At 51.7% G+C, this 25294-nt stretch overlaps 2 protein-coding genes and 1 long non-coding RNA gene across 4 annotated transcripts; 1 reads left to right on the top strand and 2 right to left on the bottom strand.

The window, feature by feature from the left end:
* Positions 1-340: 340 nt before the first annotated feature.
* Tor4a (torsin family 4 member A) lies at positions 341-4660 on the bottom strand. Of its 2 annotated transcripts, none has more exons than XM_059260266.1 (2): positions 2318-4660; positions 341-1001 (listed from the first exon to the last, which is right to left on the bottom strand). In XM_059260266.1, the coding sequence occupies exon 1, from the start codon at positions 3829-3831 to the stop codon at positions 2365-2367; it is 1467 nt and encodes a 488-aa protein (XP_059116249.1). In that variant the 5' UTR covers positions 3832-4660; the 3' UTR covers positions 341-1001; positions 2318-2364. The 2 variants fall into 2 exon arrangements, with proteins under 2 accessions (XP_059116249.1, XP_059116250.1); XM_059260267.1 differs by having other exon boundaries at positions 341-3684; positions 4370-4657.
* Positions 4661-7799: 3139 nt separating this feature from the next.
* Nelfb (negative elongation factor complex member B) lies at positions 7800-24538 on the bottom strand. The gene is made up of 13 exons (XM_059260268.1): positions 23896-24538; positions 23499-23662; positions 23237-23336; positions 22563-22793; positions 18130-18315; positions 17149-17261; positions 16032-16134; positions 15720-15815; positions 15157-15299; positions 14950-15056; positions 9980-10121; positions 9588-9696; positions 7800-8577 (listed from the first exon to the last, which is right to left on the bottom strand). Exons 1-13 carry the CDS (start codon positions 23995-23997, stop codon positions 8431-8433), a joined length of 1743 nt encoding a protein of 580 aa, XP_059116251.1. The 5' UTR covers positions 23998-24538; the 3' UTR covers positions 7800-8430.
* Positions 24127-24835, top strand: LOC131909025 (uncharacterized). Its single transcript, XR_009378725.1, has 2 exons — positions 24127-24487; positions 24603-24835. It is a non-coding gene; the product is annotated as an uncharacterized LOC131909025 (long non-coding RNA).
* Positions 24836-25294: the final 459 nt, after the last annotated feature.

Here is a 25294-nt window from a genome sequence, read left to right on the forward strand (position 1 = left end):
TGGGCTACAAGTTTGAAACCCTGTCTGAAAACAAGAATTATCATTTAGTGGAGGGAGGGCGGGTTTGGGGAGTTTTGAGACAGAGTTTCTCTGTGTAGCCCTGGCTGTCCTAGGAACTGAATCTGTAGATCAGGCTGGCTTTGAACTTACAGATCTGCCTGCATCTGTCTCCTGAGTGCTGGGACTAAGGGTATGCACTACCACGCCCATCTCCAAACCCAGGAATTATTAAATAGAGGCTGTAGAGAGAGAAGTTGGTAAATTTACCATTGATGGGTTTCAGTACACCTTTCTCGATTCATAGGTGAAGCAAACAAGACCAGAAGAAGCCCATGGACTGTTAGATTTGAGCTGTAGTTTATTCACAAGCATGATACAACCTGCTCAGTGTTGGGTGTACAGGCCTCTTAAGACTAGAACTTGGCCTCGATGCAATTATCTTATAAATGTACTGTTTTATAAATAAATAAAAAGAAAACTCTGTGTGGGTTTGGATCCTCACTAAATCAATGCTCTGCAGATGTTAAGTGAGTGAGTATAAGCAACACTGGGCTGGGCAGGAGACACCTCCAGGTGGGTTTTCAAGTAACAATCCTGGGGGCCTTCTTGGGGAGTGCTGAGGACCCCAGCATCATTCTGCAAGGACTGGCCAGCACCCCCACTCAGCAGGTCATATACATATACCCCTTGAAGCATCAACACAAACTCCTGAAGGCAGAGCAAGAGCCCTGACCCTCCCTGTGGCTAAGCAGGTGAACTAAGGTGATGGTGAAGCTCTTGGATTCCCAGGTCTGGCTATCCTACCCTCTGCATCCCGCTGCAATCCTGGCCCAACCTTCCAACCTCAGGAAGACCTCAGAGCAGGAAGGAGTCCTGGGGTCCGAGGAAGGATGTTCTGGTCACCTCCCAGGCGTAAGATCCGTGTGCAGGGCTCCACAGGTGGGGGTGTCCATCCCCAGAGTCCTCCTGGTCCCTGCATCACACAGCTCCTCAGACCACAGCTGGAGCAAGTTGAATGGGAGACAAGAAACGTGCAGGTTGCTCAGGGTGCCGGCTTGTGATCTAGGGAAACCTGAGCTTATGTGGTTTCCCAGCAGGTCTCCCCAGGGTGGGGAGGGCACATCACCCCCTAGGGGGGTTCCTCCTCTCTAATCTCTTCTAGTATCATCCCTTGCTGTACCCTCAAGCCCCACTTTTGGATGTGCCCCTTTCTAACTCACAATGACGGTCACTCAAAGGCAAGGGCTGGGTGCAGCCACCAGGAGGCAGCACAGAAGTTGCCAGAACACCAAGGAGCCTCTTACCAAGAAAATTCCATAGCACCTTGCTCTGGAGCATGTGCAGATGGAGTTGAGAGGGCTGAACCTGGGACACCAAAGGCTGTAACTGTGGTAACCAGACAGTGACATTGTCCAGGAAAAGAGGCCTCAACTCCTGTGGTCACCCTGTGGGTCCAGCCAAGTGCCTGAGCTGCTCCCCACCCGACTCCACTGGGCCTTGTGCAGGCCTGGTGCTTCCTGCAAACAGAAGCGTCAAGGCCCTGTTCACTTCACTGCTGCCATGGTTTGCTGTGGACTCCAGCGCTGGCACTCAGAGCTGGTGGCAGGAAAGGGCCAGGTGGAGGGAGTGCGTCCCTCAGCAGTAGGACAGACTCTAGTGACCCTTTCTAGGGAAACCTGAGCTTGGGTGGTTTCCCAGCAGGTGTCCCCAGGGTGGGTCAGGACACATCACCACTCTGGTTCCTCCTTTCTAAGCTCTTCTGGTGAGTAGGACCCTGAACCTTTGGTTCCAAGGTCACCGTCCATGTCTGTCTTTGGAGCAAACAGGTAGCCAGTCTCAAGAGTCTGGGTGTCCACTTAGGTCCACATTCAACCAAGTCCATGCCCCACGACATTTGAGGGATTCCACTGGATCTGCTCACTGGCTTGCAGACATCTATCCACCCTTCCCCACCTTGTGGCCTCTAAGCTAAAGAGGCATTCAAGGGGTAACTGAGTGCTTGTGAGAAACACTCATGGGGACTACCACATGTTCCCACAGGACCAGGTTCCCACTACAGGTACTCACCCTCTGAGATACTGTACCATGAGTGAATACGCCCACTTCCTAGGGTTACGGGAGGCCCTATCACACGTTCGGGGACATGACGGACATAGTGGGAGCTTAAGGGGGGGGGACCAGACTACAGATAGAAAAGTGGCCACTTTCCTGGTGACCCGAGGGGATCTCAAGGCTCAGGGGTGGAAGAGGAAGTGGGGAGCTCAGCGCTCAGCCTCTCTGGCTCCTGGGGTGAACCAGCTTGGGGGCCACAAATCACCTGATATTCTTCCTGTTTTCAACAGCTCAAACGCCTGGGGCCACTGGCTAGTGTCCAGCATGTGCAGGCTTGTGCTGCAAGAGGTTGACTTTAGCTACGACCTGCTTGCAGCCAGTGACGGCAAATTCATGTCCCGCAACTTGGTAGTAGTTGAGCTGTTCTGCCAGATGCTCTGCCAGCGCCTGCTCGGGAAAAAAGCCCTCCCCTGCCATCTCCTCTCGGAAGCAGTTGACCACATCTGGCTTGTCCAGCAGCAGGAAGGGCACGATGGCTGCAGTGTGCCACAGAGGGTGCTCTCGGGCCAGGAGCTCCCGAAGGCTGGTGTGTAACTCCTCCTCGGCCTGCGACACCTCAGCCTGAGTGCTGCCTGCACTGTGGAGGTGTGGGGGCAACATACGTGAGGCGTTCTGCAGCACGAAGTGTGTGATCTCTACACCACCAGCGCCACTTAGGAGTACATAGATAGCGTTGTGGAAATGGTGCGAGCGCTGTGGCTGCAGGAAGCCGTGCAGCTCATCCAGAAGAGCAGACGGCAAGAGTTCAGCCTCATCCAGGACCAAGAGAGGGGTCTTCTCCTCGGCCTCAGCCTGCGCCACCACATCTGCCACACGCTGTGCCAGCTCCTTCCGGCAGTCCTGAACGGGGCGCAGCTCTGGACAGTGATGTCGTGCGTGGTACTGCAGTACCAACGCGCCATCCTCCAGCACTGAGTGGAAGTGGCGTGCCAGCAGGCGCCCCACGTGGCTCTTGCCTACACCACTGGGCCCATGCAGAGCCAGGAGCAAAGGATGACTGTGCACGTGTGTAGCCAGGTAGTCCCGCAGCAGGGCCATGATGCGGCCCACAGCAGCTGGCTGGCCAAACACAGAACGCCGCAGCGCCTTCTCCAGCCCATCGAGGTCATAACGTTGTGCATTATCGTCCAGATTCTCAATGGCGTTAAGAACTTGGAACCCCACAATGGCTACGAGCAGCAGCAGACAACGTTGTGCACGGCTCTTGCGCTCTGTGCGGGGTCGGTACTTCCGTGAGGTTTCAGGGTAGAGCACTACCCGACTACGCCTACGCCTCTTGCGGGGTGTCCTGGAAGACAACTCCGTCAGGCTGTCGAACGTGAAGAATTTAGGTTGGTCTAGGTCCGCACGCAGAGTCCCGGAGCTGCCGCTGGGCCGGAGTGCCCCTGTCCCAGCGTCCGGTTCAGTGCCTGGCTGCAAGAGGCGCCTCTTGCGCAGGACGCAGACGCGGCGGCGCAGACGGAGCACAGCGCGCACCGGCGCGATCACGCATGGGCCCTTGGCCTGGGGCTCTAGGCTAGGTTGGCCACGATCCATGGCGTAGGAGCTGTACTGGGCATGCAGGTCCCCTCCCTGCAATAGGAAAACGGGAGGATCTCCTGAGGCCCTGATCTTAATCTCTGGGGGTCCCTTAAGGTACTTTATGGTCAGAAATTGGCTCCGCCTCGCCTCGCCCCAATGACCAGGAAGCCGCTGCTCAGCAGGAGGGCCCCAATGCATGCAAATCTCTTGAGTCCTCTCAGAAAAGGCCCCGGCCTTGAGGAAGTGCGGGGGTGGGGTGGGGGGTGTTGTATAATTTATCAGGCTGCTGACTTCCCTCTGGGAGGAAGAAGTAGAGGATTTGGAGTCACACAGTCACCGATTAGGGGTGTAGAGAAGTTAAACTGGACCCTGCACCACCCCCCCAGCACGATGTCAAAGACCTTACAGGTCCCAAGTAGGCCCCTTGGACCAGAGAACTCGGTACCCCTAAGAGCTGCGACTGTCCCCATACTCAGGGGCAGTTGGTGGAAAGGAATGTGCAGACCAAACTTTCATGTTTTTGACAATGGACCCTAGCACTATTCCCAGTCACAACCTAGCCCTTTCAACCCCACTCCCATCCCCAGTCCCCACTCATGACCAAATCGGGGGTCCCTCAACATCCTCCCAGTGAACACAACAGAGCAGAAAAACGAACAAAAGGAAGAGCCGGGAAAAGGTGAAGCCCTGACTCTGAGGAGGCTGGCCTGAACCTCTCCATCTCATCCCCCCCTACCTGCAGCTGCTCAGGCTCCCCAGCTCAGCCACTCCCTTCCAAGGCCAGGAAGCAGGAAATGCTAGTCTTCCCCACAAAAGGTGAGGTGGGTGGGTCAGGGTCCGCCTGGCCCTGCTCGGGCTTGAAAGGGGCAGTGACTCCTGCAGGTCCCCGGGGACCGCAGCAGAGGAAGCTCTGGGGAGGCTTCCGCTGAGATGCGAAGGAAGTGAGTCAGGGGTGCTGGCAGGCGGAGCTTGGGCTGAATGTTTGAGCGGGTGGGGGAGGCCTGGCTGACCGGCCTTGAACCCCTAATCCACAGTTCACCTACTCTGCGGGGAACATAGGGAGGGAGGGGCCCTTCCAGCAGCTCTTCCTGTAGGTCCCCTGGGCTCTTCAAAGTTCAGTCTGCCCTCTACTGACCCTGCCTCTGCCAGGAGAGTGCTTCCCCGGACCCAGCAAAACTACCCTAGAGACCCTACGAATGCTCTCAGCTGACTGTAAACAAGTAGAAAGCAGACCATTTGCTCAGCAGGGTGCCTCCTAATCCTTTCTTCTTTTCCTCTCTGCTTGTGTTCCTTCTCCTACCCCACCACCTCACCGCCACCCCTTTGCCACTAGTCTAGACCTCTTATAAGGCAGGGCAGGAGAGACAAGTTCTAGAGCTAGGGATAGAACGCCACTGGTGGCTAGAGTCCTTTGTGCAGAGGGAGGTGCACATTGAGAAATGTCCTTGGGCCAAGAATTGGAAGACAGAAGCTTCGGGCTTTCCGTGGCCACCTGCTTGCCTGTAGCCCTGCCCACCTCCCAGTCCACGTCTGCAGGAAGGGGCCTGCCTGGATGGCCCCAGACTCCTCCCATTCTGAGAGGGAGCTGGTTGCTTCCTTGGCCAGCCTGGAATTCCTGAACTTTCCAGAAACTCTCACAAAGTTCAAAGACTGGCCAGTGGCCAGGGTGGACAAGTGTGTTTCCAGACCGCTCTAGACAATTCAGCCTCGCCCATGATCCACCACCCATCTGCACTTCCCAGACAGTGTGAAATATCGGTTGGTTGACCAGGCCCCAGAGAGGGAGGGGGAGGGGCCCTTAGGAACCTCCATTCTCTGGTCTGTAAGACTTTTCTGACCGGAAGGACAGTGGGCCCTGAGGCAGCTGACCAGGCTCTGAAGGAAAGAGACAGGGCCTAATGTTGGCCAGTCACTTTTGCAAGAGGTTCATCTGTCAAACTCTGGGGTGGAGTCCCATTCTGGGGTAAGGAAAAGATCTGCTAAAGAGAAGTGTCACATTCAAGGAACTCAAGTCCCATAGTTAAATCTTTGCAGGGATAAGGCCTTCCTAGACAGAAGACCCTCAAGCCCGACTGCCCACTCCATTGTCCAAACCAAGTGTAAAGTCCAACCTCACTAGCCCCAACCCAGATCCCCTTCACCCACCAGGCCCTTGCCCTCCACACCTTTTTTTTGGTTTTGGTTTTTTGTTTGTTTTTTTGAGACAGGGTTTCTCTGTGTAGCCCTGGCTAACCTGAGATCTGCCTGCCTCTGCCTCCTGAGTGCTGGGATTACAGGTGTAAACTGCCACGGCCCGGCCTTCCACAGCTCCTTGAAGGCACATTTGACCCACGCTAGTGGAGTCTAGCCACACTGACCATTTTGTCTATCCTGAACTCAGCCTCTAGCAGCTCTTCACTCTGCCCAATGACCTCACCAAGCAAACAGTCCACACGTAACTTCTCTGTCCATGGCCCCACTCACCATTCTGAGCACATGGAAACAGCCCCAAGAGCCCTAGTATCTGGACCTCACAGCCTGCCCCTTCTGAAATGTCTGTGCTATGTAACAGCTACCTAGATCTGACACCCCACAAACCCCCAGTATTGTAAGTATTTTCCTACTGGATCATTGCCATCACCCCAAGCCATGTTTCCTCCATTTTTAAAATAATCAAGCAGGCCAGGCCCAGTGGAACACACCTTTTATCTCAGCACTTGGGAAGCAGAAGTGGATGGGTCTGTGAGTATGAGGCCAGCCTGGTCTACATAGCAAGTTCCAGGACAACCAGGGCTACATGGAGACCTGTCTCAACAAACCAAATAAGCCAGGCAGTGGTGGCATACACTTTTAATCCTAGCACTTGGTAGGCAGAAGCAGGCGGATCTCTGTGAGTTTGAGGCCAGCCTGGTCTACAGAGTGAGTTCCAGGACAGCCAGGGCTACACGGAGAAATCCCGTCTCCAAAACAAACAGAAAATCCAAATAATAAATGAAGGAATTCAGCAGCACTTTCCCCAACTGAAGGCCTGCGTCTATGACTTATGAGCTCTACTCAGCTGGAAACTTAGCAGTGTTCCTGTGGCCCCACAGTGATGTGGCTGTGGTGTCATGTGAAGCCGTCCCTAGGCCCCCAATCAGAGGGGGTGGAAGGCTGAGAATTCAATCAGCTGTGGTGTACCTCCGAGATGGGTGGTTAGGACCAAATGAGGTTATGGGACTGGCACCCCGAGTCAGTCCCATGGCTTTGAAAAGAGAATACACACACACACACACACACACACACACACACACACACACACTGTGAGGTACCCTTTGCCTCAGGCCTCTCCCCGGAAAGATGCTATCTATCATCAAATGCACCCTGGACTTTGGACCAGGCCCTGGAGCCAAAATAAACACACTTTCTTTATGACTCATCTTGCCTATAGTGTTACAGCAGAAAATTGAACTGATACTACCCCATCCCCCTTCCTCAGCTTCAGGGGTATACTGCCTGCCCCTCCCCCACCGGGCGACAAACAGCCAGGCTCAGCCAGGGAACATACCATTCATTTACAACTGGGAAAAGCGAGGCATAGACTGAGGGCCCTGCAACCACCAGCACCTGCCTGACCCCATCACAGCCGAGGGGCTTTTACTATACCTCAGAGAGCTGTCCTGCTCGGCCATCGGCTAGTGTTTCATGTCCTGAAGGGAACAGTAATGCCCAGTGCCTGGCTGGACTTTCCCTAGCCTCCTAGGGGATAACTAAGCTGCCATATGGCTGTGAAGTCTGATGTTCAGAATCACTCTAAGACTCTGCTTGGTCCTCCTAGGGATTCCTACTCTCGTTTGGAAAGGTGTGAAAGACTGCACACCTAGATATTGGGACAGAGATCAAGGCCTTCTGAGAGGCCCTGGGATCTTCCAGCAGCTGGGCCCTACACCAGGTCACTCAGAGCAGGCTTGCCAGGCACAGAGGCCAAAGCATTGACTCTCCAGAAGAAGGCTGCACCTTCCAGGTGTGGTGGCATACACCTTTAGTCCCAGGCAGGCGGATCTCTGTGAGCTGAAGGCCAGCCTAGTCTACAAAGCAAGTTCCAGAACAGTCCGAGCGGTCAACCAGAGAAACAAAAAAGGAAAGAAAGGAGGTTGCATCCACCCCTGTTCTCAGCCCCAGGACACACAGAGTCCTTTCACCATGGATTTATCAAAATGTGTTTTATTTACATAAGTGGAAACTTCGGTGTGTACACCCATAGTCCCCTACTCAAGGGCCAGAACACGTAGCTGGGCAAGGATTTGGTTTGTTACCAAGGCACACACTGAGGTGGGGAACTGCAGGGAAGGGAGGGAGGGCTCTGTCTACAGATCTCAGTCAGCAGGGACTGTGCCCGACACCAGCGGCCTCAGGCTTCTGCAGACTGTCCACCTGGCTTCTGTGGAGGGGACCACTCCTGCGCTTGAGAGATCAGGCCCAGCAAATCTGCTTTGGCAAACCCAGTATACCCTTCTCCTTGGGCTTTGTCCAGACTGAATATCAGGTCAGTCAGGCCTCTGCCCATTGCCCTTGGAAAACTAACTGGCTTTTTTTTTTTTTAACTACCAACCACCATCCATCTCTGCCAGGGTCAAGCAGGGGCCAATCCCCACCAGGCCATCATGGGCCTCCCTTGGTGTTCCAGTACACCACTGTGGACCTCTTAGAACCAGTTCCAGGCAGCAACTCAGAGGAGGGAGTACCTTGCCAAGGGACAGCCCTCAGCTCCCCCTGTGCTCCTAGCTGACTAGGGCCTCCTTCCATAGGGGCACTACCACTGAACAGTCTCACAGAGCCTCAGAGCGGAGCTGGAGCAGGCACATTGGGAAGAGGCAGTTCCAACGCTGGCGTCTCTGCAGCTTGGGTAGGACTGGGCTTCCGATGGTCCAACTGCTCCAACTTCTCACCAAGCTGGGAGTAGAGCTCCTTCACGGCCTCCCCACTCTGTGAGAAAACCAGACATGGGCACTGTGGTGGTTTGAAAGAAAATGGCCCCCAAAGGGAGTGGCACTATTTTGGAGTAGGTGTGGCCTTGTTGGAGGAAGTGTGTCACTGTGGGATAATCCTCTTGTACACTGTAAAGATTTGTCACTCGAATTAGTTTAATAAAATGCTGATTGGCCAGTGGCCAGGCAGGAAGTATAGGCAGGGCAACCAAACTAAGGATTCTGGGAAGGAGAAGGGCAGAGTCAGGAGCTGTCAGCAGATGCAGAGAGAACAGGAATGAACATGCCATCCTAATAAAGGTACTGCCACATGGCAGAGTGTAAGTAAGGAATATGGGTTAACTTAAAATGTAATATCTAAGGTGGTCGGGACAAGAAACGTCCGTTATGCATGTGTCACTGTGGGGATGGGCTTTGAGGTCTCATATATGCTCAAGCCATGCCCATTGAAACAGACTACTTCCTATTGTCTGCAAGTCAAGATGTAGGACACTCGGCTACTTCTCCAGCACCACATCTGCCTGCTGCCACCATGTCGCACCATAATGGACTAAAGCTCTGAAAATGTAAGCCACTCCAATTAAATATTTTTCTTTATAAGAGTTGCCATGGTCATGGTGTCTCTTCACAGCAATAGAAACCCTAAGACAGGCATGCAAGGGGACTGAAGAGATGGCTCAGAGGTTAAGAGCACTGACTGGTCTTCCAGAGGACCCAGGTTCAATTCCCAGCACCCACATGGCAGCTCACAACTGTCTGTAATTTCAGTGGACTCGACACCAATGTACATTAAAAAAAAAAAAGACAGGCATCAATAGGACAGGTGGTCTGAGCCTACTTGGAGGAGTGAACCTATAGGCAAGATCAACCATTAAGAACACCAAGGTAAAAAACAACAACCAAAAAAAAAAAAAAAAAAACCCACCAAGGACACGCATGCCACAGCTGGACCACCCAGGCACATTCACAGAGCAATGCTCTATAAAAATGGGAATCGAGGATACCTACCTGGCCTGTGGGCTCCAGAGCCTTCTGCAGAGCCTCCAGCTTGGAAGGGGCCACTCTTGGGTGTAAATGGAGGAGGAGCCTCAGCACATGACGATGCACATTCTCCTTCCTGGAAGAGATCAGTGGGACTGGAGGGGCCGTAACAGCTACTTCCCTCCTAAGCACAGCCCACCTGGTCTTGGCATGTGCCTTCAGCTCCTCCCACACCACCTAGAGGAACTGACCCCTGGGACATCCCAAGCTACACCTAGGATTACTCACTAGACCTAGCACAGGTCCCAGTGCTCCAAGACCCATCTGTGGTCCTTCAGCAGGATGGGACCATAACCCCCCTCCCACGATGGCAAGCACAAGAACTGATAAAATGAAGGTCTAGTGAGCTGTGTGTCTACCTGGGAGAGGCAGTGAGGAAGAAGCCATCGAAGAGGCTGCTGCAGAAATCCTCCAGAGCAAATTCATCAGCCAGCAGCGCCAGACTCCCAGTGAGCAGGTGGAGAAAGATGTCACTGAAGGCCAGGTCACCAAAGGTTTCCACTGTAAACACAACAGGGTGGCTCGGCCTCTGACCTCAGTCTCCCCACTGTCCCAAGGTCTGACCAGGACTCAGGAGCGCAGAGAGAGCTGACCCGGTGAAGTAGATAGGTGGTCTGTGTCTCTCAGCAGGGAAGCAAGCCCACAGCTAGAGCATGGTAACGGAAAGATGCTCTGCCCAAAGCCAGGGGCTCTGGTCTGAACTGGCCTCCCAGAAAGAACAGAGGGGGTTCTGACAAACCCTCCCAATGACTCCTCAGTTAAGAACAAAAAGAAACACAGGGCATGGTGGTGCACGCCTCTGATCCCAGCACTCAGGAGACAGAGGCAGGTGGATCTTTGTGAGTTCGAGGCCAGCCTCATCTACAGAGCTAGTTCCAGGACAGCCAGGGCTATACAGAGAAACCCTGTCTCAAAAAAACAAAAACAAAAACAAAACAAAACAAAAAAACAAAAAACACCCCTCCCCAACACACACACACACACACACACACACACACACACACACACACACACAAAGAAACACTGCCAAACTTCCTGTTTGAAGACATCAAAGTAGGACAGACAGATGGCCAAGCAATTGCAGGTGAGTCCTGCTCACAACCAATGACATAAAGGGCACTTGCTACCACAGGCAGGGCTGACAGAGGCAGACCGCAGAGGAGACTGACGCCCAGACAGTAGTCACTGAACAAGAGATGACAGGATCCCACAGCCAGGCCTTGCCTAAGGAAGGATAGACAGAGTGTAGACAGCCTTGGGATCCATCACCTTTTTTTTAATTTTTTTTTTATATTTATTTATTTATTATGCATACAGTGTTCTGCCTGCATCCCTGTAGGCCAGAAGAGGGCACCAGATTATATTACAGATGGTTATAAGCCATCATGCGGTTGCTAGGAATTGAACTCAGGACCTTTGGAAGAACAGCCAGTGCTCTTATCCTCTGAGCTATCTCTCCAGCCCCCCTTTTTTAATTTTTAATTTTTTTAAGATTTATTTATTATGAGCCGGGCGGTGGTGGCGCACGCCTTTAATCCCAGCACTCGGGAAGCAGAGCCAGGCGGATCTCTGTCAGTTCGAGGCCAGCCTGGGCTACCAAGTGAGTTCCAGGAAAGGCGCAAAACTACACAGAGAAACCCTGTCTCGAAAAAACAAAAAAAAAAAAAAAAAAAAAAGATTTATTTATTTATTATGTATGCAGTGTTCTGCCTGCAGGCCAGAAGAGGGCACCAGATCTCATTATAGATGGTTGTGAGCCACCATGTGGTTGCTGGGAATTGAACTCAGGACCTCTGGAAGAGCAGGCAGTGCTCTTAAGCCCTGAACCATCTCTCTAGCCACCACCACCATCCTGACAGTTGGGAGCAGAAGGTGTTTTGATGGCACACCCAGTTGGCACCACTTGAACCTATGGAAAAGCTGGAACCCTTGAGGGAGGCTCAGGTGTTCTGGGGACACTATTTAAAACAGATTTGATGAATCTCAGCCACTTTGCCCGCCCTGACCACGTGGTTGACCACCACCAAGAGGCTGAGATGCCCTGTATTCTCTCACCTTCAAATAACCATGGCACTTGAAAGGCAAGCAAGCATGCGCAGTGTAGAGGGGCCTTAAGTCCTGACTTGAGCCCAAACAACCCTGCTGAGACACAGGAACTCAGCCATCATCCATCCAGTGACACAAGCTCACAGCAGGCTTGTCAGAGGAGGCCCTCGTCTAAGTTCCTAAAATCATCATCTTTTTTTTGTTTGGTAGGGATGCCTACTACACTGTTAAGACAAGTGTCTTAGTCTCACTATGAAGCATCTCCCACGGGCTCATGTTTTAAAAATCTGGTCCCCAGCTGGTGGCGCTGTTTTGAAGGAACCTTTAGGAGGTGAGGCCTGGCTGGTGGAAGCAGGTCACTAAGAGCAGGTATTTAAGGATCAGAACTAGTCCCGATCCCAGTCACACCCTGCTTCCTGGTTTGCTGTGATGTGAACAGCCTCTGCCACACACTCCCGCTGTATGAACTGAAACCTTCTTCCAAAACTGGGACTGGAGGTGGCTCAGTGGGTAGCAGCACTGCGCTCTTGCAGAGGACCCAGACTCCATTACTAACACCCACAAAGGAGCTCACAGCTATCTCCAACTCCAGATCCAGGGGATCTGATGCCTCTCTGGACTCTGGGCACTACACACACCGGGCGCACTTATATACTTCAGGCAAAACACTCATAAAATAAAAATAAACTCTTAGCTGGGGCTTGGTGGCACACGCCTTTAATCCCAGCACTCAGGAGGCAGAGGCAGGCGGATCTCTGTGAGTTTGAGGCCAGCCTGGTCTACAAAGTGAGTTCCAGCCAACCGGGCAACACAGGGACACCCTGTGTCAAAAGACAAACAAAAAACCACTTGTTTTTTCTGTTGTTTCTGTTGGAGTCACAGCAATACACAGTACCTAATACAGCTGGGCATGGTGTAGTGTGATGTCAGCAGACGGGAGGCAGAGGCAAGATCAGGAAATTTAGTCCACACTTGGGGCCAGCCATGGTGGCACATGCCTTTAATGCCTGCTGTCCACAGTGGCCAGAAGAGGGCATGGAATCCCCTATAACCGGAATTACAGCCAGTTGTGAGCCACCATGTGGATGCTGGGAATCAACTGGGAGTCCTCTGGAAGAGCAACCACTGAGCCATCTCTCCAACCTTCTTAAGATTGTTCTAAACATGACTGAATGGTACACTACAGGTGTATCCCAGGTAGAGATGCCCCAGCCAGAAGGACAAGCCACACTGCCAGTTTACTGGTACCATACCAGACAACAGACAGAAACATACCAGATGACAGACAGACTGAAATGCATGGACAAGGCAAATCAAAGGTACCACATGTGTTCCTAAGGTCTTAAGCAAGCTAACTCCGTGACCAGCAGAACATCCTGATGCCCCTAAAGCCAGAGTGGGTACGGACTATATCAAAGGAGTCTGGCCATATCCAATTTTAGCTCAGCAAGGCTCACTTCAAATTTCCTGCCTCTAGAACAGCAGACAGTAAGACTGAGCTGTTTCAAGCTGCTAAGTCTGTGGTAACTTGTTGAAAAGAAAACTAAAGACCCAGCCAGGAAAATCCGGTGAGACGGAAGCTGCATAACCAGCATAACCAGCATCAGGAAACAGCTTTACCAGCGACTTACAAATACACTTCAAGAAGGCGGGCAGTGGTGCCCAGCACTGGTAGGGTAAGGGGAGGCGGTGCAGAGGCAGGCGGATCTCTGAGTTCAAGGTCAGCCTGGTCTACAGAGTGACTTCCATGACAGCCAAGGCTACACAGAGAGACTCTCTCTAAAAAAAAAAAAAGAAAGAAAGAAAGAAAAGAAGCTCCATCTTTTGGTGCAATCTGCAATCCTCTAAACTCCAGCCAAAGGATGAGTCAGCAAATGCCTGGGGCCGTCATCACAAAGACAAAGGATGCCACTGAGGCATCTCTTCCCAATAAGACTGTAGCTTTAGGTAGTTGTTGCTGTGGGATGTTCTGTATGGCAAATGTGTTGCTGATTAGTCAAGAAATAAAACACTGATTGGCCATTGGCTAGGCAGGAAGTATAGGCGGGACAAGGAGGAGAATAAAGCTGGGAAGTATTAGGCTGAGTCAGAGAGACACTGCCAGCCGCCACGATGAGAAACAGCATGTGAAGATGCCGGTAAGCCACGAGCCATGTGGCAAGGTATAGCTTAATGGAAATGGATTAATTTAAGATATAAGAACAGTTAGCAAGAAGCCTGCCACGGCCATACAGTTTGTAAGCAATATAAGTCTCTGTGTTTACTTGGTTGGGTCTGAGCAGCTGTGAGACTGGCGGGTGAGAGAGATTTGTCCTGACTGTGTGCCAGGCAGGAAAACTCTAGCTACAAGTTGTTTTTGTTTTTGTTTTTTTTTTTTTTTTTTTTTTGTTTTGTTTTTCGAGACAGGGTTTCTCTGTGTAGCTTTGCGCCTTTCCTGGAACTCACTTGGTAGTCCAGGCTGGCCTCGAACTCACAGAGATCCGCCTGGCTCTGCCTCCCGAGTGCTGGGATTAAAGGCGTGCGCCACCACCGCCCAGCTTGTTTTTGTTTTTGTTGGGGATAGAATCCAGTACCTTATTCATGCCGAGTAAGTGCTCTTATCACTGAATACACTATACACTTGTACACTATAGCCCACAGCTTTACTACTGAAGAGCCCACTCAGAACTCCTTTTTTTTTTTTTTTTGGTGTGTGACACCCCAGGTAGCTAGGGGAAAGTAGGCTCCTTGGATAAGGGGACTGTCTGAACACCCAAGGAGTTCTATGATTTTTTTTTACCAATTAGAACAAAATAGAGATGTTGTTTTGAGACAGGGTCTCTCTATGTAGCCTTGGTTGTCATGGACAAACTAAACATAAGAGCGGGTGAGATGTCTCAGTGGGTTAAAACAACAAAGAAACAAACAAACAAAAAAACCACACAGGCCTGGAGACTTGAGTTGATTGCCTGGAATCCACATAAAGCTGGAAGGAGATAGCTGGTTATGTAGACCAGGCTGGCCTTGAACTCAGAGATCTGCCGGCCTCTGCCTCCTAAGTGCTGGAATTAAGTGTGCCACTATGCCTGGCTATAAAGCTATGAATCCCTTCTGCAGGAGATCACAAGACCCACTAGCGTCTCGGAAACAGAGACAAACCCTGCCTACAAACAAACACAGAGTGCCTACGACGTGGAAATCGAGCTCTGGAGATTGGAGGTGAAGTCAGGCCACTGGCAGAGCTCGGGGCCCAGGAGCTAAGGTCACAGGCGGCAGGCAGGCCGGCACAGCCATCAGGACTCACCGAGTCCAGGAAGCAGGCGCAGGAGTGCATTCTTGTTTCTCTGCTTGGTGATGTGCAGGACGTAGTACAGTCCCACCTCACAAGCCATGCGCTGCTCCTGCAGAAACCTGCATGCAAGAAGCCACGGCCTTTAGTCAGCCCACCCAGCAGCACCTTCACCTGCAGCCCCGCTCTACTGCCCCCCCAAACACTGCCCTGGAGTCCTACTTGGTGAAACTTTCAGGAAGCGTGTTGGGGTACGTGACTGGGGCTTTCTCCTCAGCTGGAAGCTTCTGATCTACGTTGAAAGTGTAGTCATCCACCACGAAGGACATGAGCATTGGCAGGAACTTGGTGATGAGCTCTGCCTCCTGGCAGAAGGAGTGTCTGAGCCCACTAAGGTCCCACTGATCCCGACTGCTCTTAATCTACACCCTAGCCCACTCTGCCCAGTGCACACCTTGCCCTTACCCACCCAATACACATTCCTCAAATTCAGCTTTCTCGGACTTTGGTCCCCAGAATCCCTCCTTCCTGCTCTCTGAGACTCATGTCCAGTGGTATTCTCTTGCACCTCTCATCTGGCATGATCATAGCTGCACCTGCAAAGCCCCTTCTGGGCCCCAGTCTCCATGGAACAGCTACCCCCTGTAGCCAGTCTACCCAGATACCCAAACATCCTTGATGGATGCTCATCTAAAGACTCTAGTTTTGCTACCAGAGTTTTGCTACCAGAGGGCCCCACCCTGTCACTCCCCATAATTAGTAGAAGAGGAAACTAGACCCCATACCATCTTGGGCTCCTTGAAGACCTGGCTGTCTATTAAGTCCCATGCACCTTGGCCCAGCGCCAGCAGCCTAAGTAGGAGAAGGAGATCGGGGCTATCCTGAAAGAAGACAGAGGCCTCAGCAAGAGCTCACAGGGACTGTGCCATCCTCTGGTTCCACTGAACAAAGCAGGGTCTCTGCTTTCCAGGGCCAGGACCTTAGGAGAGCGATCATAAGGCACCCATGTGCCAATATCCATCCACCCACTGAGTGAAACCCAACTTCACAATAGACAGTATGTCTTCTGCAGGGCCACCAGCCATGCCTATGCTCACCCTGGGCAGTGTCTCCTGGCTAACGAGCTCCTGCAAGTGCCTGATGGTGCTGAGGGACAGTGTGTTGATGGCGAAGGGGTCACACAGGATCATAGACAAGTCCCTAGAAGGAATCAGACCTTGGTATAAATTGAGAAGCCTGGCTACTCCATTTCTTCTTCTTCTTCTTTTTTTTTTTTTTTTTGGTTTTTCGAGACAGGGTTTCTCTGTGTAGCTTTGCGCCTTTCCTGGAACTCACTTGGTAGCCCAGGCTGACCTCAAACTCACAGAGATCCGCCTGGCTCTGCCTCCCGAGTGCTGGGATTAAAGGCGTGCGCCACCACCGCCCGGCTGGCTACTCCATTTCTAATAGCTATAATGTCAGGCCCACTGAAGGGACAGCCGCAGACTGGGATGCAAGGGCTTGGGTACCGACCCCAGAAAACAAGCCTCTCTTTGTACTGAATTCATAATTTATCCATAACTTACTCAAAGATCTTCTAAACTATAGAGTTAAAGAAAAAAAATTACCCGGCCCTCAAAAAAACTAAATTCATACTTCGTTTCAAAACCCCTGACTGAGAGGCAAGTAGTGGTGGCCCATGTCTTTACTCCCAGCACTCAGGAGAGAGAAGCAGACAGATCTCTGTGATGAGTTTGGGACTACACAGTGTTTGATCGACAGTGAATCCTTACACAAAACCCTATCTCAAAAGGAAAACAAAAGCTCTAGCTTAAATGCTAGGTTTAGCCAGTGGAAGAATATAATAAAGAAATAGCAGGGCTGCACCGGCAGCACGCTATCTTCATGCCACGCAGAGGATGCTGGAAATTGCGCTGCTCAGAAAGCACACCTTAAATTGCTACAGACAGCAGTCCCCTCCTGCCTAAGCTCCCTATGGTAGCTCCCCTAAGAACAGCAGGCCCCAAACTCCATGCCTCTCAGGTATGGACTCTTTTGCTACTGAGACTCATTCCAAGCAGTGAGTTAGCCTGTTAGCAGTGTGGGCCTGGTACCCAGCCTGACTGTCCCAAAACAGACTACAATGAGCCCCAACTACCAACAGTACACAGCAAGCCCCACCAGATGCCTGTTTAGGGATCCCAGGGCTAGAGCCCTTGTAGAGCTGACTCTTACCCCAAAACTTGTTCCTGTCCCTTCTTCACACCATCGAGAAATCCCTGTAGCTCCCGGGCTCTTTTGCTGTCCACAAACCGCTCTCGGATACAGGCATCCAGGCACCAGGTAAACTACAGGAAAGAAGTATAGAATCTCGGCATACCCCGACTCTCACCCCTCAGTGGAACTCTGCCACTGCCCAAATGGCTGTGGAAATTGCAAGTCCAGATAAACACAAGTCAAGGCCCACGGCCCCACCCTAGGCCAAGCCCAGGATAGAAAAGTGTCCCTGGAGAAGACAGAGAAAATGGCAATTAGCAGAAGGGGGCCATGCCGAAGGTGAGGCAGCAGAGGTCTTCAGGCTCAGACAGTCAAGCCCACCAGTGCCTCGTCACTCAATCACTAGATATTAACGAAGAAAAAGAAACACAGTACTCATTCCCCAGTGTCCAGAAGGAAACATGGTGTGGACTGAGACACCAGTGAACTTTCATGGGGGACCAGTGGCCTACAGGGAGGAGACCTCCTCAGTCCCCAAAGCAACAAGGATCAGGACAGCACATGGAGGAAGCATATTGGTTTCCTAAAGGGAACTAACCTGGGCTGGCAGCTGGGCAGACATGTTATGGCAGTTTTGTGGTGTAGCTCAGTGCTTGGCAATAAGCAACACCACAAGGTACCCAGGAGATGATCTCAAATTGTCTGTGCTCGTGGTGGGGGATAGAGGGAAGTGCAGAAAACCCCATTCCTAGGTTACCTTGGTGCTGGCCAGCAAGAAGCCTAATAGAGAGATGGCCACAGGGCTTGCCACTTACAGCTAGAGAGTGGAAGCTGGAGGATCAGCAAGAGAGGCAGCTGGACAGCCAGGACCTGGTCATCCCCCAGAGGTGCTGGCAGTCCGAGAAGCAAGCTTAGATGAGGTCAGCAGGTCATTCCTGGATGAATGAATTCAGAGGAGGACGACCCAGGGGAAGTGCACAGGTGGCCATGCAGTACTACCTTATGGCAGGGATCCACAGTACAGATGTCACTGACGTCCAGGTCATGCAGGGACATGAGCAGCTCGGCCCGCAGCGTGCAGTAGTGCACATTCCTGGTCCGTAGGAACAGTGTGCGTAGGAACTGCAACACCATGTCATAGAGCTTCACATTCTTCCCCACCATCTGTGTCAGCTTCTGGACCACCTGGGGCAAGACAGACAGACAGACTCAAAAATCCCCACCCTAGGACAGGCAGAGGTGGTGCACACCTTTAATCTCAGCACTCGGGAGGCAGAGGCACGTGGATCTCTGTGAGTTCGGCTAGACCAAGTTCTAGGACAGCCAGGGCTAGTTAAAAAACAAAAAACAAACAAAACATAAATCCCCACCTCAGCACCACCCAGGCAACAACACATGGGTACACTCTAGTCCTAGATACAGAGCTGGCCTCTCTCTTTTTGGCATGAGACATTTCTTTCTCTGCCATGAAACGTTGGCACCGTATTCTAGGGGGCCGACTTCTGCTACTCAAGGCGTAACTCTACATTCATCCTGAGGACAGCCTGGTCTGTGATCTACTGTGACTTCAAGTACCTGCCTGTTAGGTGAAGGGCTACAAGCCGTGCTGAGAGCCCATCTGAAGAAAGGGCCCCAACACAGGAAGCTCACGCTATACCGCCACTGCCTCTGGGCTGACAGTAAGGCCCATGAGGCCACACTGGGCTCTCCACTTCCCTGGCTTCTTCCCAAGCTTGTGACCATCCTTGTCCCAACACTAGGAGCAGGACCACAGAACGAAGGCCAGGGCACCTGGTGTCAAACCACACACAGTGACATTCAGCTCTACCTTGTACTCTAGGCCAGGGCCATGCAGGGACACCAGGGCCTACTCTTTTGGCAGATGTCACCCACCCCTCTACCCAACAAAGGCAAACCACACAGTCCTGCTCAATATAAAGGCCCCAGGCAATACAGAGAAGTTTTGCTCAGCTGCGGCTGGCCATGGCTAACTGAGTCTCAGGCCTATGGTACAAAGGAACATTTAGGTTAGCCCAGGGTGAAGTTATCACAGGAAGCCCAAAGGCATCAGGCCAGACTCAGCAAGAAATAAGGTCAGTGGGAGGAGGAGGAGGGTGGCAAGAGCTGGTAGTTGGTCTGGTAGCTCACTCTCCAAGACCCCTGCCAAGAACTCTCAGACTGACCTGGATCTTTATCTCAGGAACAAAATCTTCACTGTTGACATCACTCGAGCCATGTGGAAGGTTCAAGGATCCCTCACTCACTGGGTACAGAGCACAGAGACAATCTAACCCTGACATGTAGTGTGCCAGCTTCACACATGACCAGCCCGGGACCACCTGCTCACAGGCAAGACAGCTGTCCTACAGCCAAGCCTGAGAGGGTGACCCACTAGCCTGATGTCCCCAGTGCTGTAAAATCACAGAGCTCTTAGAAGAGTCTGCGAAGTTTCCAAGAGGAAAAACAGGCCAGCATCAAAGTGCCATAGATCAGACTCATCCGCAGAAACCAACAACAGAGACATTACAAAAGGTCTTTGGCACTTAGGACTGTAATTCTAAATCCAGCCAGCAGGAAGGAAATGCAGGAAAGGAGAGGAAACCTGGAGAATAGCCCAATCAACACAGGACACTGGGCTAAATCAGACCTAGTGTGGCCTGGCCTGTCAAAGCAGGATAGTCAGAAGGCCAGGGGATCAGAGAGCCAGGAGAACCACAGAAGAACCAGCACACCACTGGCCACAGACAGACAGCTAGACAACTGGAAAGTGTGTACACCTGAGCCCACACTTGCAAAAACCTTCCTACCATTCTCCACCTCATACACTTGAGACAGGGTCCTTCACTAAACCTGCAGCTCAACAGGTTCTGTTTGTTTCTGTCTATACTGGCAGGCCAGCAAACCCCAGTGATTTCTCATGTCTCTGCTTCCTCCCTTCCAGCACTGGGGTTACAGGAATCTGTGGCCACACTGGACTTCCTTATGCGTGTTATGGATTCAAATTCAGGTCTTCACGCAAATAATCTTACCCAGAAAGCCATTTTCCCATCTCTTCCCTGCACAGTTTTCTGCTCTTCTGTACATTTTTCCATTTGCTCTTATATACATAAGAAGGCAATTTTTTTTTTTGTTCTGTTTTTTGTTTTTTGTTTTTTTGAGACAGGGTTTCTCTGTGTAGCTTTGCGCCTTTCCTGGAACTCACGCTGTAGCCCAGGCTGGCCTCGAACTCACAGAGATCCGCCTTCATCTGCCTCCCGAGTGCTGGGATAAAGGCGTGTACCACCACCGCCTGGCTAAGAATGCAACTTTTAAAAAAAAAGTCAACCCAAGACAAGGCCCATCAAGCAAGTCCGCTGACAGTCAGAAATCAGTGCTGTCTGTGGTCAATCACCAGAAGAAACAGGTGGGAGAAGGGCTGGAGAACAGGGTGGGCAGAACATTCTGCCTGACAACAATGGAAAGAGAAACGTCTAGGAAGGAGTAAGCAAGCACAGGGCAAGAAAGGCAGGAACAGCCGGGCGGTGGTGGCGCACGCCTTTAATCCCAGCACTCGGGAGGCAGAGCCAGGCGGATCTCTGTGAGTTCGAGGCCAGCCTGAACTACCAAGTGAGTCCCAGGAAAGGCGCAAAGCTACACAGAGAAACCCTGTCTCGAAAAACCAAAAAAAAAAAAGAAAGGCAGGAACAGCAAGGGCCACGACTCCGTCCAACATGGCAGCCACCAATACCCATAGTGGAGACTTAAAACCCAACCACAGCCACACAAAGCCTTTCACATGTGGAACATGGCAAATGATATGCCCTAAGCTTGAAAAGCTCACCAGACTTCAAACTTAGTAACTCCTCCAATGAAGGCAATACAGCTAAATAATGGCTCACATCAATTACAGGTTGAAAGACAAAACCTTGAATAGATTAGGTGAAGGAAAAACATAAAAAATGATCTTACCTATTTTTGTCTAAGTAGACACTAGGAAAATTTGAATGACTTACATAGCTCATTTTATCTTTCTATTGACCAGTGCTAGCCTAAAGGAAGCCACTTACAAAGTCTTGACTTAAGAACTAGCAAGATGATTCAGTGGGTAAGGGCATCTGCTGCCAACCTGACAACTCTAAATTCAATTCCCAAAACTCACATGGTGTGAGAACTGACTCCTGCAAATTGTCTCTTGACCTCCAAACAACATGGTCATTCACACACATACACGATAAATAACAATTAAAAAAAATTTTCAGTCGGGCGTGGGGGCGCACCACTTTAATCCCAGCACTTGGGAGGTAGAGGCAGATGGATCTCTGAGTTTGAGGCCAGCCTGATCTACAGAGCAAGTTCCAGGACAACCAGGGCTACACAGAGAAATCCTATCTCAAAAACAAAAAACAAAAAACTTCCAACATAAAATATGCCCGTTATGGGCTGGAGAGATGGCTCAGCAGTAAAGTGCACATACTGCTCTTCTAAGACGAGGTGGGTTCAATTCCCAGCACCTACATCAGGTGGCTCACGAACAGATTCCAACTCCATGGGCATCTGACAACCCTGGCCTCTGTGGGAGTATGCCAATACATGTGTACATATCCACACACAGACACATAATTAAAATCAATTTAAAAAAAATTTTTAAAGATGCCACTTTTTTTTTTTTTTTTTTTTTTTTCTGAGATAGGGTTTCTCTGTGTAGCCTTAGTAGTCCTTGTCTGTCCTGGATCTCACTCTGTAGTCCAGGCTGGCCTCAGAGATGCACCTGCCTCTGCTGGGCTAAAAGGCATGAACTATACCACCACCACCTAGCTAAAGACACCACTTATGAGCTACACACAGTAGTCATGCCTTTCTTTAAACACAGCACTTGGGAGCGGGGTAGGTGGATCTCTGTGAGCGCAAAGCCAGCCTAGTCTATATAGTTTCAGACCAGACGGGGCTACAATGTGAGATCCTGTCTCAAAAATAAATAAATAAGCAGATTTGAATTTTAAAAATGCCAACATCAGTAACAAGCAAAATGTTACATTCAGTGTTTTCTTTTTGGTTTTTCTGTTTTGTTTTGTCTTTTGGTTTTTCGAGACAGGGTTTCTCCGTGTTGTTTTTGTGCCTGTCCTGGATCTCACTCTGTAGACCAGAATGGCCTTGAACTCACAGAGATCTGCCTGGCTCTGCCTCCCAAGTGCTGGGATTGAAGGCGTGTGCCACCACCGCCCGACTCTTTTTGATTTTTTCCAGAGGATATCTGCTACGTTACTCAGACTAGCCTCAATCGCACAGCAATCCTCCGGCCTCAACCTTCTGCCAACCAACCTTTTCCCAGCTACATATGCAAGCTCATGCTTATAGAAACAGACTAACATACACACTCGCAGGGAAGAGGCAAGGGAAGGAAGGGGCCGGCCACACATCCCTGGGAGTTACCTGCCCCACTCTGACGTCCTCACCTCTCCCTGGCGCCTGGTCTTGGGGGAAGGGCTGAAGAAGTTGTGCAGGACAGACAGCTCTGTGCTGAAGAGCGCACTCTCTTTCTCCAGGATATACTGCTTCAACAGTGGTGAGACTTCATCACCAAAGAGTGCTTGGTTGTCCTGCCAGATCTGCCTTTTCACTTCCACGGCACACGCTCGGTACAGTTCCTTGTCAGCCATCACCAGCTTCAGCTTCTTCTCAGGGACCTACACAGCAAACACCAGAGCTCCCTGCAAGAGGTGCCTGTGTCCCCAAGTCTCCCTCAGGATAGCTTGAGAAGCCTCAGCTGCCCACAAAACCAGTAGAGCCCAGCCACACCAACAGAGGTACCTGTGATGGATCGCCATGTCTTAGCAGGTGAACTCAGACATCCAGAATCCCTATGACCTCTCCCAGGAAAGACCCACCCTCCAACTCAAGGGATAAATGTGTCTCCACTTGGCTCACCCAGGGGAATTCTGTGATACAGAGTAGGTGCCCAGAGCTTGCTGGAGGCCAAGTTCATAAAACTTTCCAGGAGCTAAGCAACTGCCTACACCAAACCGATAGTCTGACCTCCACCAACCACGGGCATGGGGCAGGCTAGCTAAGTAGTATGTATCACAGGCTCACTGACCTCCCCTAGGAGGGCTGGCTCCACAGCTCTTACCTTGGGCAAGTGTTTCATAACACACATCACCACTGGTTGTAGGGATGGCATCTTGACCAGAGAAAAGCTCTTTTCCAGAAGGTCTTCCAGCTTCTTATACCTGGGCAGATTTGCACAGCTGAGAAAGTGGGTCTTCACATGCAGGACATACAGAGGAGTCTCCTCAAATACATTCCAGGTCGTATCTACGAGTACGACTGTGCAGCCATGGGGGCCACAAATGCTACTCACAAAGATAAGCAGCTCCCCAGCAGAGACCCACCTCTCCTCTGCCTTTCCCTCAGAGGCGATGGCTGACACTCGCTCCAGCAGTTTGTCCCGTAGCTCATCAAACACTGACTGATGGAACTCCAGCCGCGGTGTCCCGTGTAGGTCCAAGAAGGGTAGGGCCGACTGAAGGGAGGGCAGCAGCACGCCATTCTCTGTCTGGGAAAGCAGAAGGTCAATGCGTATGCGTTCTGCTTGGCCGCAGCCAACTCAGCACAGGCACCATGGATGCCCTGAGTACACAGGTCTGCGGTGGTAACCGCGAAAAAGGAGAAAACACTCAAGCTACTCAGTGGACTCCTAGCTCAGGACCTTCAGTGCCTCCATCCAAGCGTCGGGAGAGCACAGAATTGTGCCCGACCTCCCCAGCGGCCCGGCACCCTCCTGCCCACCTGAAATTGCTCAATGGCCTTGAGTGGCTCCGTGCAGTTGGTCAGGGTCTCTTTCAGGTCCTCGCCATTGGCCACGCCCAGGTCCTGGAGCCCCGCGAACATGGCCGAGGCTCCCGCTGCCGCCCGGCTGTGAACCCCATCCCCGCCGCGCTCCCCTGGAGCCGTCGCGGACGCTGAAGGAGCGCCAGAAGCCCTCTCCACGGTGCCACGGGGACCCCCCGAACCCCGCTCGCCCGCAGCCTCCAGCGTGGCCAGATCGCCCAGCAGAGCCGCTTGCACCGGCCCACACCTCCCACTTCCGCCCTTCACTGCTTAGGTCCAGCAGCCAATAGGTCCCGGGAAAACGCCGCCGCCACGCACAGGTTCCGGGCAGAGACTTGCTACCCAGTAAGAGGTAGTGAGACTGTGCGCAAGGGGCGGTGTCGGGATGACGCAACCACCTCTCGAGAGGCCTTGGCCACTCTAGCCGCCGCCGCCGCCAGTGCCACGAAATCTTCCGCCTTTCACCTCGTCTGCTCCCTGGCAACCAGAACCCACACTCTGAGCCCCAGAGGAGAAGGGTGGAGTGGTACCAGGCCTCTCTGGACGTATGGTAGAAATCACCTACCTTATGAATTTCAAAACTGAGTTGTATCCAAGTACATTTTTATATGACTATCGATATAGCACTCTTTTGATGTTGAGAAATTTTCTTCTTGTGCCCACAGGTGTAAGGCATAACGTGATCTTCACAACGCGCACACCATTGCCTTTATTTGAACTGAAATCTGAATGTGCCTGCAGTAGCACCACAGGTGCTTTGCAAGAGCTCTGGGTATGCGGTGGGAACTACACCTTCATTATAGGCATGTGAAGATCGATATTTGAGCTAGAGTCCAGGCTGCACGGTGTCCCTTGTACTTGGCAGTAAAAGCAGCTGCTTTGACTGGAGGGCTCTCAAGCTGTCTGGTGTGTATGCTCTTGGGTTCAGCATTTAGCTCTCTGCAGCCTCCCACACTGGTTCTTCTCTCACCCTTCATCCCACCAGCCTCCTGCACACACCTCCAAACACCACACCTCTCTTTTTCATGTGCCTTTGCTGCTGAGGTTTACTCTGCTACAAACTCCCTCCCTGCTGCCCACCACATTCTTGTGGGACCCTCAGCCTGACTAAAGGGTGATAACTCCTGTTCGAATGTCTGGCACTAGGATGCCTGGTGTTGCGGCTATAAACAGAGCTCCTGTTCCCACTGAGGCTGAGTGCCTAAGACCAGGACTGCACACCTCTGCCCGTTTTTGCCAGCTGAGTGGCTCCACACAGGGCCCGTAGCAAAGGTCCCATCACCCTAATTCCCCACCGGAATATTTTGGTTCAGCCACCATCTGGTGCAGTCAGAAGATACACACAGCGTACTTAGAC

This window comes from Peromyscus eremicus, chromosome 4 (assembly GCF_949786415.1).
Source record: "Peromyscus eremicus chromosome 4, PerEre_H2_v1, whole genome shotgun sequence".
Taxonomy (NCBI): Eukaryota; Metazoa; Chordata; class Mammalia; order Rodentia; family Cricetidae; genus Peromyscus; species Peromyscus eremicus.

What these genes read in the sequence shown, in the direction of transcription:
- Tor4a (XM_059260266.1), bottom strand. Translation starts at nt 3,831, where the DNA reads ATGCATTGGGGCCCTCCTGCTGAGCAGCGGCTTCCTGGTCATTGGGGC.
- Nelfb (XM_059260268.1), bottom strand. Translation starts at nt 23,997, where the DNA reads ATGTTCGCGGGGCTCCAGGACCTGGGCGTGGCCAATGGCGAGGACCTG. An exon ending in TCTTCAAGGAGCCCAAGATG is followed by an intron (nt 15,300 to 15,719) that starts GTATGGGGTCTA and finishes TCCTTCTGCCAG; the next exon opens with GAGGCAGAGCTCATCACCAA. An exon ending in CTCTGGAGCCCACAGGCCAG is followed by an intron (nt 8,578 to 9,587) that starts GTAGGTATCCTC and finishes GTTTTCTCACAG; the next exon opens with AGTGGGGAGGCCGTGAAGGA.